The sequence below is a fragment of the Acipenser ruthenus genome, chromosome 3 (genome assembly GCF_902713425.1).
Source record: "Acipenser ruthenus chromosome 3, fAciRut3.2 maternal haplotype, whole genome shotgun sequence".
NCBI lineage: Eukaryota > Metazoa > Chordata > Actinopteri > Acipenseriformes > Acipenseridae > Acipenser > Acipenser ruthenus.
This window is the reverse complement of record NC_081191.1, coordinates 56,146,647-56,162,180: the sequence shown is the minus strand read 5'-3', so window position 1 is coordinate 56,162,180 and position 15,534 is coordinate 56,146,647. Positions and strand designations below refer to the sequence as shown.

At 37.4% G+C, this 15,534-nt stretch overlaps 1 protein-coding gene across 2 annotated transcripts in view; it reads left to right on the top strand.

Annotated features, from left to right (window-relative positions):
* The window catches only part of LOC117394682 (exocyst complex component 2), a 163,132-nt gene that overhangs the window by 126,258 nt on the left and 21,340 nt on the right, over window positions 1–15,534 (top strand). For both annotated transcript variants that reach the window (XM_033993116.3, XM_059014142.1), the window contains exons 22-23: window positions 599–715; window positions 5,380–5,521. In XM_033993116.3, the coding sequence (XP_033849007.2) occupies window positions 599–715; window positions 5,380–5,521 (259 nt within the window). The remainder of the gene's footprint in view (window positions 1–598; window positions 716–5,379; window positions 5,522–15,534) is intronic.

Genomic DNA, 15,534 nt, shown 5'->3' with positions numbered 1-15,534 from the left:
CAGGGCGACTTACAGCTGTTACAAGATATCACATTATTTTTACATACAATTACATTATTTTGTATACGTTATTTTTACATACAATTACCCATTTATACAGTTGGGTTTTTACTGGAGCAATCTAGGTAAAGTACTTTGCTCAAGGGTACAGCAGCAGTGTCCCCCATCTGGGATTGAACCCACGACCCTCCGGTCAAGAGTCCAGAGCCCTAACCACTACTCCACAGCTTCATGCTGTATAAAAGTTAGAGAGGTATTTAACCTTATGGTGAGTATGATTTAGTAGTAGTACAACCACCTATGCAATGGGCCCATCTCTATGCTTTTTACACACACAGGTGCCAGTGTTGTGATGTACGTAAATTATTGTTGAATGATGAAAGGGTACTGGAGAGATACATACTCTGCAGTAGTCTTGACTGTAACTTTCTTTGCATACATGAAAAAGGTAATGTAGGTACTACAAATGTGAATAATTGATTTGAAATAAATCTGTTCTATCGGGACGTTTCAGACTGTAAGTCCTTCAGCTGGGTGGACAAAACAGTGCTGTAAATAAGCTGTTGTGTTTTTTGTTTTTTTTGTTTTGTTTTTTTAGGAACAGAGACTGTTAATAATTCTTAGCAATTGCCAATACCTGGAGAAGCACACTTTTATCAATTTAGCTGAGCACTTTGAAAAGCATGGTTTCCATGGGACAGAGAAAATAACACGGGTAAGTAGTAACATACAGACTTTATGTAAAGTAAAATTACCAGGGAGGATTAGCTGTTTGAGACAATTCCTTGAATTGAGATGAAACTTGATATGGGTATTCCTCAGAACAAGTTCTTGATGGGAATAAGTCCTATGTGCAGTAGCTCATGCCTCTGGTTGATTGGTCTGATGAAGGCTATATCTTCAGAGTCTCTTGTCCAAGTTTAACTAAACTGTGTACAGACATTTAAATACATTTCTTTGAGTATACATCATGGAGTTCCTGTTTTCCAAGGTGCTGATGCCCAATTGGCTGAGCAAGACTATGTTTCTTTGTCAGTACACCTATAATGTGTTATGTACAGTATGCGTTTTAGCAGGATATGTGTATATAACTAACATACTTTGCTATTTAAGAAATTAAACCAGTCTTGCTAGTATTATCCTAAAAGACTAGAAACTTAAGGGAATCAAACATGAGGCATTCTGTTACTAAGTAACAGTAAGTTTTCTCTAAACGTTGGCAAGCACATGTTTGGTGCTTCCTGTATTTTTGTAAAGATTAATCATTAAAGAGAAATGAGAGTTCTCAAAGCGCTTTGTTTATGTGTGTTGTGCTCTGGTTTTATTTCCAGAAACTTGTGGACAAATGTGAGACTAAAATTACCCTTCCTGTACTAAGTGACAGAATTTCTTTTTAACCTACATTGATAAAGGGAGTGTTTCATAGCTAATTAGCTTTCAAAACACTTGCTTAGCAATGCGTCATGTTTGCTAGCAGCGTTGTCACGATGAAGATGGTTTTCCGGTCCTATAGAAGATTAGATCATTGTCATTATATATGCAGTTAAACAAATCTGCAAGATTGGTATGAACATACACACTCTCTCTCTCTCTCTCTCTCTCTCTCCCTCTCTCTCTCTCCCTCTCTCTCTCTCTCTCTCTCTCTCTCTCTCTCTCTCTCTCTCTCTCTCTCTCTCTCATTAGACAGCCTTAATCAAACTCAAGTTGTAACTTTTGATAGCTATAAGAAACAGTGTGAAAAAAGAAATGTCGACTGGTTTTTAACAATTTTTTTTTTAAATTATTTGACCCCACTGCAACACCATTCATGTTAAACTACATGAACTTTCTTTTTTTCCCTTCTCATTAAAATGTGATATTTCTACAGTATGTCAGATTTCTGTTTGTAGTTTAAGAAATTAGCTAATAGCGTTCCATGTTTTGTTTTTTTTTAACCATAACACCACAATTTTAGATATTTTTCAGTTTGAGGCCACTATTTGGATTCTTTGTTACTTTATCTGCTGCACACATTCTAATTGAAAGTGTAAAAGAAAGGCACTTCACACATTTCTTGATAAAGTTTCTTGAAAGTCCCTTTCTCCAATGCCTTTTAAGAAAGTTTAGCTCAATGGGTGTGGTTGCTAGTCACACTTGGGTCATCACCAGGGATCCTAGCAATCTGTTTGCTGCAGAATAACGCGGAAAAACAATGATTTTCTATGGTGTCGGGGGAATTTTTAGTTTTACACCTGGGGCGGGGCAAAAAACATGCAATGTTTTTTTTGGTTGTTGATAACCAAATTAAAACACTTAATTATAAACACAGGCAATTTTGCTTTAAATTTACATAAACGTACTTGTTCAATAAAACTGCTTCTGGTGTACAGAGGGCAAGGTTGAATGAGGCGCACTGTCACATTCATGCTGAAATGTAGCTGCAGTGTACTTCAGTGTCCAGTGCGTTGTTACTACTCAACAAGCTGTTTAAAGATGCTGAAAACTGTAAAAATAAATAAATAAATAAATCATCCTTAAGATTGGCTCAAGGAGTTTGGCAATAGCCATCCAGATAACAAAGACTAACTCAGAGATAAACTAATATGAATACTATTTTTATTTTTATTTTTTTATTATTATTACTACACAGACGTATTTGTAATATTTAAAGTAAAATAGTAAGTTTGTTTATATTATTGATTGATGGCACTGGTGAGCTTGAAACTTCCTTAGAATTTAAAAGTGTACCAATAAATACTTCCTGTGTTAACTGTTATTCATGTTACTCAAAAAAGGCCAACAAGATGCTCGAATATATTGTGAGAAGTGTTAAATTTAAATCAAGGGAAGTAATGTTAAAACTTTACAATGGATTAGTAAGACCTCACCTAGAATATTGTGTTCAGTTCTGGTCACCTCGTTACAAAAAGGATATTGCTGCTCTTGAAAGAGTGCAAAGAAGAGCAACCGGACTTATCCCGGGTTTAAAAAGCATGTCGTATGCAGACAGGCTAAAAGAATTGAATCTATTCAGTCTTGAAAAAAGAAGACTACGCGGTGATCTGATTCAAGCATTCAAAATCCTAAAAGGTATAGACAATGTCGACCCAGGGGACTTTTTTGACCTGAAAAAAGAAACAAGGACCAGGGGTCACAAATGGAGATTAGAGAAAGGGCATTCAGAACAGAAAATAGGAGGCACTTTTTTACACAGAAAGAACCAACTCCCCAGTAATGTTGTTGAAGCTGACACCCTGGGATCCAAGAAGCTGCTTAATGAGATTCTGGGACCAATAAGCTACTAACAACCAAACGAGTAAGATGGGCTGAATGGCCTCCTCTCGTTTGTAAACTTTCTTATGTTCTTATGTTCTCCTTATTAGTACTGTTTGTGTATATTATGTGAAGGGGGTGGGGGTGGCTGTTCAGTTTTAGCCTTTTATTTTAATTGCGGAATAACAGATTTTTATTGTTTTTTTTTTTATCTGAGAATTTCATTTTTTTTTATGGTGAAAAACTAGGATCCCTGGTCATCACACAGGCTGAAGAATTCACATGCTAAACCTGCACATACAAAATAGATACATTTGACAGACAAAAACATTTAACTGCCCTGTAATCAAGAAATGGATGCTGAACCAAAAGCTAGAGATCAATTATCTTTGCTGTTTTTTGATACCAAGATAAAATGGGTGATAAATGCATCACCCCAGTCATTCTGTGTTTCTGCAAAATTATAACACTTTTTGTTTCCAATGCATTTGGAAAGTGGCTTGCTCATAAGCAGGAGACGGTTATCTGTTCAACGATACAAAGATATTTTATAAGCAAGGGATCTGAGAAGCTAAAACAAATAGTAATGCCTCACTTCCAGTCGTTCGGTGTATTCATATGCTCTGCAAACCACTGTAATGTTTGTATCAATTTGTGTTGTCTCCCCTGTTATCATGGTTATACTGAATCTTCATACTGCGGCATCCTTTCTTGTCAGAGAGGTACTGTGGTATAAAGTAGGTTTCAGTAGATGTAAATAACTGCTTTTGGATATGAAAGGTTATAATAGCAGGAAAGTGTAAAGTGTGGGTATGATTGTATATTTAATGTTATTGTTAGATTGGTTGTGAATTTATGCCTCAGACAAAAATAGTGAAACACTTCATTCTGAGAGTAATCCAGTTCTTCTTTTACTGGTATGCTATTACATTCCAACAGCATACTAAATTCAGGTGAATTTTTTTTTTTTACCCTCAAACAGTGTGCAAATTAATGAAGAATCCAATATTGCTGTTTTTTGGTTAATGAAAATTAAACTGATTTGTAACCCCTCCTTAATGAGAGATACTGTGCTTGTGGCCATATTAACTAAGCATTGGCACTTTTTTCTAGAAAGAAAACATAGTTGGATTTTAAAAAACTTACAATAAATGAGAAGTTAATTTAGGATCTCCCACATGCTGCTTTGTTGTTTGTTGCTAGTTCTGGAGTTTGATTTTCACCATTCCAAAATTAGGGAGCTTAGCATGGTGGTAAATATTTTGTGAATATGACCCTTAGTTGTTAATAAGTTACAGTACCTAACAAGTACTGCTGATCTTTATCCAACATGTGGGACCTGTTTCCAGATAATGGAGACCAAGTTCTTTGTAATTTTGTCTTTTAATACACAGTTATGGCCAAAAGTTTTGCATCACCACTAACTTTGAATGAAACCTGATGAATAATGTTACGTTAACATATTGAATTACATACCGTTTTGTAGTTTTCCTTATAGTTAACGAAAAACTGATAAATTTGAAAAATGTGACATTTTGAAATCTAACATGAAATATTTCTATTCTGGCTGCTGGTAGAGTTTTGCAGTATCATTTTGTAGGGTGAAAAATTCAAAGGTGACTACCTGATATACAGTGTTGTGTTAATATATCACAAATGCAGAAATAATCTGGGATGCCAGGTGGTGCGCCCAAAAAAAAGCAAAAAAATTAATCTAATTTTTGGCAGTATGGCCAAGCTTAACTACTTGCTACTGTACATAATGAAATCTTGAAACTTACCATTAGTACTAACAAAATCTGTATGTTTAGAGCTTGCTAAATCCTTATGGACAGCTCTAAATTTCAGATACAGGAAGGTAAAAATATAATTGCTATGCAAAAAAAAAAAAAAAAACGATGTATGAAAGGTATTCCAGATTAATTCTTAAGAGGAAAAAGGTAAAACTAATTAAAATGATTGCATTTGCTGCCGTTTAAATTAGCAAGGTAGGTAATGCTCTTTCTGTGACAACGAATGGTGCTCAACTTGTTAAGTTAATGTACATTGTGTTTGATTTTTGTCATTGTTAGCAAAATACAATTGTTTATTTTTTTTGTTGATTAGAATTTCCTTTGGGTTTTGCAGGTGAATGTGGAGTCTGTAAGAGACCTGGATCAGAGACTGTTTGAGACTTACATTGAGCTTAAAGCAGATCCTATCGTTGGGTCATTGGAGCCTGGAATATATGCAGGTTATTTTGACTGGAAAGACTGCCTCCCTCCAACAGGTGGGTGCTTCTTTATTGTCCTGCATGTACTCATTATTGATATGATTAAATGCTAAAGAAAACAAGATGCACATCGCTCTATTCATACTAAACTATTAAGTGGCCTGTTAAAGCACATACAATATAAAAAGGGATGCTGTATGTTCTCCACTAAAGGTTGTATGAACCATTTCCCATTCAACATGCATCACTGACCAAGTGAGAAAAAAAAACATTTTCTTTAAAGAACTTGTAATTGAGTAAAATTCCACCAACTTGTGAACATAAATGTATGGTTTATACTCTCGGTATGACCTTTACTATGACTGTAGTCATGAGACCAATGCTGACATCAATGATCAGTTATTTTTTTTGAGATGGGGAATTTTAAACATTCAGTAAAGATGACAAATTCAGTTTAACGCTATTGCTGCTAAAATAAAAATAAAATGACTGTTTCAGTCTTAAAAGGTTATGGGGGAAATCTAATTTAAGATTGTAAACCATGCTCATTTTCAGGTGTTCATATAACTCCAAAACACACTTAAATATAAAAATGTTAACTGTACAACCATCAAAAGGGGGTTTGCAGGTTGACCTTTTATTACTGAAATGAAATGTCACAACTAGTGCCTATCTTAAAGTATATATGAGCCAAGTCTGAAGAGAATTACTTTAACAGTCTGTTAAAAGTGAGCCACCTACATAGTTTGTTGTGTTTTGTCATGGGACTATGAATAATTTTTGTCCCATCATATAGACCCAGGCTGTGATACCTCTTGAGTGAGTAGTCTGGCCCGGGGCATGTGGCATGACTTAACTTTTTTTTTTTTTTTTTTTTTTTATTTAATTGAATTGGTAAACATCCACTAAGGTTATTTACACCAGATTTGTTAGGGAAGGGGACAAATGACCTATTGCTACCAGCATACTTTCCGGAGGTGGTTCTTTTCAAACGTTGCAATTTCAAGAACACCCAGACTTAATGGAAGTAGTGGTCAATGCAGCCAGTGCGTTAAAGAACAAGCCACTAGTGCTGCACCAACTATTGTGTCTCATGTGAAGTCATTGAACTACATCTTTCTCCTGGCTGTTGCTTATATAAATCTAGTTGACCACATGATGCATAATGGGATCACTTTCATTTAAGTACTGTACATTGGAGACTAATGGATTTTCAAAATGTACTTACATTCTAAATTTTTGGTGAAAAAACGTACAGTACTGTAGTAAACAGTATCCCTTCTTCTTCCACGTTGCTGTGTTTTTCCCTGCACAAGAAAATGCACTATTTTAGTCATTTTAGCTCACCTTTCAGCTTTTTAATGTATAGCTTTTTTAATCGGTTTGATTGTTTGTTTTTTGCTGTTCTGTGGCTTATCAGTTATAACTGAAAAACAGCAGAAACCCCATTCATGGTACAGTATTAATGCATTTTTTTTTTTTTTTATTACGGTCAGCACTCGGATATCCGTTACCCAGATACACGTCAGTCGCATTTTACCGGCGTCCTTGTATTAAGAATAAAATCTGTCCTCATTGTATATATGTAACAAATTAATGCACTTACCTGTCACTCGCCATTTCCGACTGTCACCAGTTTTGTGATACAAAGCGCATCTCTTCAATGTTACAATTTATCTGAATATCCATCACAGCCCGTGTTTTTTTTTGTTTTTTTTTTAATTCTCTTTAATGCCAAATGTGTGTCTTATATTGTGCAGTTACCCAGCGCTTCCTCCAGTTTCACTTGACGAAAATGCAGACAAAACAAAGTGAACGAGACAAGCTAGGTTAATGTAACAGTTAATCATTAAACAGTTTTAGATACTGTAGTGTTTTTTTTTTTTTTATCTGTGATCTTTTGTTGCTTTTGTGCATTTTCATTTGCAAGTGAACTGTGACATTAGGACCTTATCGAGCACTATATAATGCAATTTTGAATACTGACTTTGGATGCTGTTTTAATTCTGGAAACTGTTTTTTATCTTTTGGTTTTGCTAAATTGCATTGCCTTTTGCGTTTAACACAGTTCTGTGCATGGATAACATTTAGATTTAATTTTGTTGTTGGGTCGTTAATGGGAAATTTTACATACCACTACAATACGTATAGCTTTAGAAGTATGTATTGTATTACAGTTAGCGTGTTGTTTCTTTAGTTTTGGCAAGAGTTATTTTCAGAATCATATCGTTCTGAATTAAAATACTACTTCTATTGAACATATAGTACTGTACCAACAAAACCAATACAGTATATCTAAATGGGAGCCTACTTATTTTAAAACACAGTCCTTTCAGATATGTATTTTTGATATTGCATCTTTTTTTGTGTTCCCTGAAAAACTGACAAGGGTTGTGAGTGCTGACTGTATTATTATATTTTTTGCTAATAACAGTGAAAATGTTCTAAACGAAATACATGAGTCATGAGTCTCGCTATGCTCTTCCTAGGAATGAAAGTGACCCGGAAGTGGTTAAATGAAGTCAAAGATTACTTAGTGTTGGAATACAAGAATTTTACTTTGGAACAGAAGTTCTGATAATATCTGAACTTTCAAAGAAGTGCACTTATCATTTTATTACACTTCTCTCTGACCCTAATAGTATTTACTCTGTCATTTCTAATTATGGCTAACTGCTGGACCTGCTTCAGGGAATGCACCTTTAAGATGATTTTGCTATTATTTTTTTTTTTCTGCCCACAAAGGCAAAATTAGGTTTTATAAACTGATCTGAGTGTGGTAGTATAATAAAATTAAAACATAAATGTGATTGAAAATACCATTTGCGTTTTACCAGAACCATACCTAAATACCCCCCATTACCACAAATAACACGTTGCTTTGTTAAAAACCCCCAACACTTGCTCAGAAGACTCAGAGCAATGTGGCAGGACAGGGGTGGTCCCAGCTACTGTTTACTAGAAGAAGCTTTACAGTTTCTATTACTGTCAATGAAGACAAGTACACCAGAAAAGTAAAAACGTACTGTACTACAGTATATAACAGTAATTAACCTAGTGGTTGCATGCTGTTAAACCTAAATTAGTCAAATCATTTAAAGGTCATTTTTGGACACAAATTGAAAGTGCAACAAAACAGATAGTGAAAGTACACTTTAAAATACTTTAAATGATTTAAAATACACTACAGAACCTGGACAGTGTACTGGACTTAATGTGAAACATGGTTAATAATGTTTATTATACCAGTTATGAAACTTTGTTTTTGTGATGTATTTACATTAAAAAAGTCAAGTGAATGACCTTGGCTGTGAGTATTTCAAACTTTGCCAATGCAGGCCTTTTTTATTTTTTAGCTTTCCAGATTTATTCTATAGGCACTTTAACACTGCTCTTCAACGTGTTTTACATAGTGTACATATTGAATGTACAATGAACCTACAATGCATTTATTTACAGTAACCTAAAGGGGTGGTGGCTAAGGCATTCATAGTTTAGGCTTGTTATATACAGTAATAACATTGGATTATTGATTACTGTTTAAGTACTTTTTAAACCTTTAATGCACAATAATTTACTTTGCATGCAATATAGCTACAAATGTATATGTTCTTAAAGGAGAACTAAGAACATGTTTGAGACATTGAAATCATTTAAGTAGTTTTTATATGTTGTAGTTTTGTTAAATAACAGTTAAAATTAAAGAATTAAATATAGCCTATGGTTTTCTAGAGAAGCTATTATGATTGCATTACAGTATGAGGAATATGTGTATAAGCCCATGTCCAATCCTAGGGAAATGCCACTAAAAAATACAGCGCTGGACTCCATCACCTGCTTTATAAGAAGTTGAACCTATCTATCAGCTGCTGCTTGTTGAGTTTCCAAGAAGAAACTGACCCTACCACAGTACATGTGTTGACATGTCTTAATTGTTGACTGTGACAAAATTGCAAATAAATATAACATGATTTATTTATTATTTAATAAAGCACACTGAATACACAGTTGAAATACAGTAACATCAAAATAATGTAACATAATGTTGTTAATAAAAACAAATACATTAAACTTTCAAGCCATTTATTTTTTACAAATATGAAATATCTTAAATCCAGCTAGCAGTGTTTTATGATAACAGGACTGTAACATGATCATATATATAGTAACACATGTAGCTTGTAGACCAAAGAGAGTTTTAGCCCAACCCCTGCACCAAAATCCCACACCCACTGATGAAAGCAGGCTTAACGAGGTGGCTACGGAACAGTGCCTGTGCACCTACTTATTTATTCACTTTTAGTTATTACTTGTGTATGGTTGCTGTGGTTATTTATTGTTATACAGGGTCATGCCAACGGGATTGACAGCTGATCTGTTTATAGCTAGTAAAGATTTCCAGGTTGTTTGTATCAATCGTGTGGAAATTAAATTAATTAATTAGTTCTGTTTAGTTTTTTGTTGTTGATGCCTTTAGGGAATTTTGAGTTTAAATTCAGACTCTGAAAATCAGAGGGCCTGTATGGTTTTTGTCGACAGCATCTGTACACAGAAATAAAAGGTCCTCTTGTGTATGAAATGCAGCACTGATTAGCTTAAGTTGGTTAATGATGATGACATGTTTTGCATAATCATTTTCATTAGATCAAGTAGTTATTTATTGTACCTCAATCAAATCACCTAACCTTCTCATAAAAATAGATCATTGAAATCTACATTGCATTGCTGCAGACAAATGATACATTCTAAATAAATAATTTCAAACCTAAAACCTGAAGTTCAATTTACTTTTGGCAATGCTGTTTCATGATAATGCATCAATACACTGCTAAAAAGGTACATGTTGCATCCTCATAGTGTGGCATGAGGTTTGATGTTACATACTGTATAATACCTAGAGCAATAGTTGTTCTTGTGGTGGTGCTGTCCTTTACTATATGGGGGTGGGAAGCAAGAATGTAGCCTTTGTACTCTTTTAAATATTTTTTGCAGTTGAGATGTTTGACAAAATACTTAACCATAATTAAGGATTTTGATATAGTCTGCATGGTGTTACTATTTCCCACCTGTACTTTTATTTTTTAATTGTAAATCATTTTACAGAAATGAACATGCCTGTGTATGTGTGTCTAAGAAATAGTCCGGGGGGGGGGGGGGGGGGGGGGGTGATAGGTATTACATGTTTAAATATAAGGTTGTTTTTCTGCATTATCATTGATTGGTTTCCATGTTTTAATAAAGCATGCCAGCTTATCTCCAACATCCTGTAGTTTCTGAAATTAAATTATACAATTAAATGCATGCTATTAAAAAGCCCAGTTTGCGAGATGTCACTGAAAAAAGCACCACTGTGAAACTCCATTAGGTGTTAAATTGGATTGACACTAGAACCTCAGCAGCAGGCTCACTGAAACAATGAAATGCACAGGAGAAAAAATGTCTCGGGAGCAAACAATTGCTCCTCATTAAAAATGTCTTTTGAAAATAGTATTTTGGAGCAGTGCATAATTAGCTCAGAAACAAAACTTCACAGGACAAGAGCAAAGGTCAAATGTAAAACTAGCTTGTAACTCATTACAGTGCACATAGGGTTATGGTTACAATACAACACATTTAGGAACCCATATATGCTCTATTCAAAAATGACCTTGATCATGACCTTTGACCTCTCCTTAAGGTTAAATGTAAAATTAGCTTATAACTCCTTACAGTGTGTAGACAGGGTCATGGTTACTATGGTGTTTAAAGTTCTAAAGCATCGTGAGATAATGAACTAATGCAGGATTTTGAATTGAAACTGCTCCATAAAACTGATCTGTTGCTGACACTTGTGCTGCAATGCTACAGCTTGCCAAACTTTCCAACTGGTACTGAGCTTGGAAGCCATAAAACTGTCTGGCAGTTCTAGTTGTTGTTATTATTATTATTATTATTATTATTATTATTATTATTATTATTATTGTTATTATTATTATTATTATTATTATTATTATTAATAATAATAATAATATTTTTATTTATTTATCAGACACCTTGTGACAGAGATCGAATGAGTCTTAGTGTTAGATCTCCCTTTCGACCTGTGAGAGCACGGTGTACGAGGAACAGAGTACCCTTAATGAAATGGCACGACAATTTATTCCGTAGGGTAGATGGAAGTCGGTCAGTTCGGAAGGGGGCGGAGCTATGGCACCCGAGCTCAGTGACCCAGACGGTAAGCGGCGTGGCATCCGAGGACTGGAGGAGCGGATGCGCTCGTTAACCTCGGGGTCATGGGCAAGGGTATAAATAGGGGGCATGGCTTGAGTGATCTGTTCCTTTGCATATGGTTAAATTATATGACCAAGAAGGAGCCCGTTTGTGAGATCGACCGTGAGTGTTTTGTGTCTGTGTTCTAACACTGTGTGTCTTGTGTGTTGTTGTCTCACTAAAGATTACTGAGCACGATCCGGAGCTGCAGCCGCAGGCCAGCGACAAACCCGGACTTCACCACTCACCTTTTCACTACTGGAACTGTCTTTTGTTTTGCACCTTTTAGCACTTAAATCACGCACTGTCTTTGTGTTTGTGTTTAGTGTGGGTGTCGGAACGGGACTTTGGGGTTGCGGGTCAAACCCGTAGGATTATAACGAGAAGTGATACACGCCGCTGTATCACTTCCAGCATTATTATTAGTTACAGGTTTTGCCTTGAGGCTCTGGACATTTATTAATTTAAATAAACACCCTTGCACCTGTACCAACGTTTGTCTGTGTGATTCTTCTGCACTGCACTCACCTGCACGTCATTACCACTTTGCCACACACCTTTATCCAAAGTGACTTACAGACTATAGGGTTTCCATTACACGAGAGTAGATGTTAAAACTTCATGCTGATTTGAACTCGGCTCTCGCCAAGCTAAGCACCAACTAAGACGTAGCTTTACAGTAAACTAATGTGATCCATATGTGTCTCCATCCATTTACGTTTCCTTCCATATGATGATGTAGATATCCTTCTGTCTGGTGTTAATGGCTGAAGTGTAATGCTGGCTCCAGGGATCAGCTTATTTTGCCTCCCTGGCGCATCAGCACACACAACGGCTGCGATGCTGGCTCCGGGGATCAACCAAAGTGCGGCCTCCCCAGCGCATCAGCATGACAACCGTCTGGATTGAGCTAAGTAGGGTACATCTCTGGGGTTTTCAAGTGGGCACCTTCCATCCTCAGTGTTTCGTCGACTAGCCCACGACACCTCAAGAGGGCTCGACGGTGATTCTGGCGTCCCAGCATCACCCCCCTCCGTCCCCCACTCAACTCAGCCCAGCTTACTTACCTGTCCCCAGCCAGAATCTTTCCGTCTCAACCACAGCCAGTTGCTGCTCCTCTCTGCTGTTTCAGATAAGTTCTTCACTGTGCGACGCAACTCTTGGCCACTGAATCCGACGTCTCTGAGAAACCGGGTTGTAGAGTGTGCCACAAATCCTCGACAACCCACTTCCACTGGGTAAACCCGAACTCTCCATCCTCGCTGTTCCGCTTCAGTGGCTAGTTGAGCATACCGCAGTTTCTTCCTCTCATACGCCTCATCTACAGCATCCTCCCATGGCACTGTTAACTCTACCAGGTGAACAAGGCGTGCTGATCCAGACCACAAGACAATATCTGGTCGAAGGTTAGTGGTGGCAATCTCAGGTGGAAAAATAAGCCGTTGACCAACATCTGCCAGCATTTTCCAGTCTCTAGCAGCTTCCAGTTGTCCTGGGCGAGAATTGGTTTTAACACCTTTTCTTGGTGGTTGCTCTCCTGGGCGGAGGAATGTTGTCTTTTGTGTGTAATGTTTTGATGGAACAGGTGACAACTTATTGGTCATGTTACGCTTGTCTTCCAATGCTAAGGCCAAACATCGCAGCACCTGGTCATGGCGCCAAGTAAACCGTCCTTGGCTACCTTACATCCTGTCAAAATGTGCCTTAATGTTGCAGGTGATGAACACAAAGGACATGAGGGATCCTCTCCTACCCAGAGGTTTAGGTTCTGTGGTGATGGGAGAACATCATATGTTGACCTGATGAGGAAACTGATCCTGCTCTGTTCCATTGACCATAGGTCTTTCCAGCCAATCTTGCGTTGTTCCACACTCTCCCATCTCATCCATTCTCCCTGCTTGGCCTGGGAAATGGCCTTTATACACCTCATCCTCTCCTCCTGCTTTTGCACCTCGTTGACTACCAGCTTCCTCCTTTGAGCTGGGGCCGCCTTGTGCCATGTAGGAGGAGTTGAACTGAAACCAAGACCCCCTCTTCCATGCTGAACTTGCCCCATGATATCACCAATTCGAAGGGCAGCCTTTGCATCTTCCACAGCTTTCTTTGCCGCCCACTTTCTTCCAGTTTTCAACACAGGTGCTGCCTCCCTTACGCATTTATCGCGTGACTCTACTAAAGTCATTTCCAGTATGACCTTGGCGCACTTAAACTCCTCGGTTAGAGCAGAGACTGGTAGCTGCAGTATTCCTTTACCATAAAGTCCCACTCTGCTGAGGCAGCGTGGAACTCCCAACCATTTCCTGATGTATGAACTGATTAAAGCTTCCAGCTTCTCTACTGTTGTCAAAGAAACCTCGTACACAGTCAGTGGCCACAGCAACCTTGGCAGTAGACCAAACTGAAAGCACCAGAATTTTACATATGTTTTGGCGAGGTAGAACAGGGGAGAGGAGCCGTAGCTAAGGATCCTCCTATCAATGTGGTATGTCTTGCACTTGCACATTAAAGCAGCAGATAAAAATCTGAAGACAATTTGTATTCTAGTTATACAAATTAGTCTCCATGGAAATATGCAGTCAAATTTCCTAACTCTGCAAAGAGATACTGTGTTTTCTGCAAAGAACTTGACAATTCTTAAAAAATAAATTACACCGTGTAACAATTTTTTTTTTTTTTTTTTTTGGTTCCTGGGTAGTAAGTGTTATTTCCTAATTGCTTATGCCTCAAAAGTATAGAAAATGGCTATTATTCCCCACAAACTTTGCTTTTGTGACCAGGACAGTGATATCTTGAAATTTACCTATTTCCAATGAGAAAACGGGCGAATTTGTGTCTTTTCGTTCACATAAAGTCAGAAAAAAACAACATATGAATCCAAATTAACATGTATTTATACTAAAGTAATACAAAAATGACTACAAAAGATTTAGAAGTGAGTAGTTTTTCGAGATTTACGATTATACTGTAAATCACTTTCACGAATCAGTGCCCAAATGTAGTCTCCCATCATGTTCTCGTTATACTGTCCTTGGTAGCGGCGTTCAATGTCCAGTATATCCTGGTGGAAGCGCTCGCCTTGCTCCTCCGAGTACGCTCCCATGTTCTCCTTGAATTTATCAAGATGAGCATCAAGGATATGGACTTTGAGGGACATCCTACAGCCCATTGTGCCTTAGTTCTTCACCAGAGTCTCAACCAGCTCCACATAGTTTTCGGCCTTGTGATAGCCCAGGAAGCCCCGAACCACTGCGACAAAGCTGTTCCAAGCCGCTTTCTCTTTACTAGTGAGCTTCTTGGGGAATTCATTGCACTCCAGGATCTTCTTTATCTGTGGTCCAACGAAGACACCGGCTTTGACCTTTGCCTCAGGCAGCTTAGTGAAGAAGTCTTGAACTCCTTATCTAGAGCTCTGACAAATTGTTTCATAAGGCCCAATTTGATGTGCAGTGGTGGCATCAGCACCTTCCGGGGGTCCCAGCCGTACTCATCATACTTCAAGGCATCCAGCAAGGTCTTGATGCTGTTGTAATCCTCTTTGAGGTGCACCGAGTGAGCCAGGGGAAGAGACGGGTACTTGTTACCATTATGGAGCAGCACGGCTTTGAGGCTCCTGGATGAGCTGTCAATGAAGGACAGTATAACGAGAACATGATGGGAGACTACATTTGGGGGCTGATTCGTGAAAGTGATTTACAGTATAATCGTAAATCTCGAAAAACTACTCGCTTCTAAATCTTTTGTAGTCATTTTTGTATTACTTTAGTATAAATACATGTTAATTTGGATTCATATGTTGTTTTTTTCTGACTTTATGTGAACGA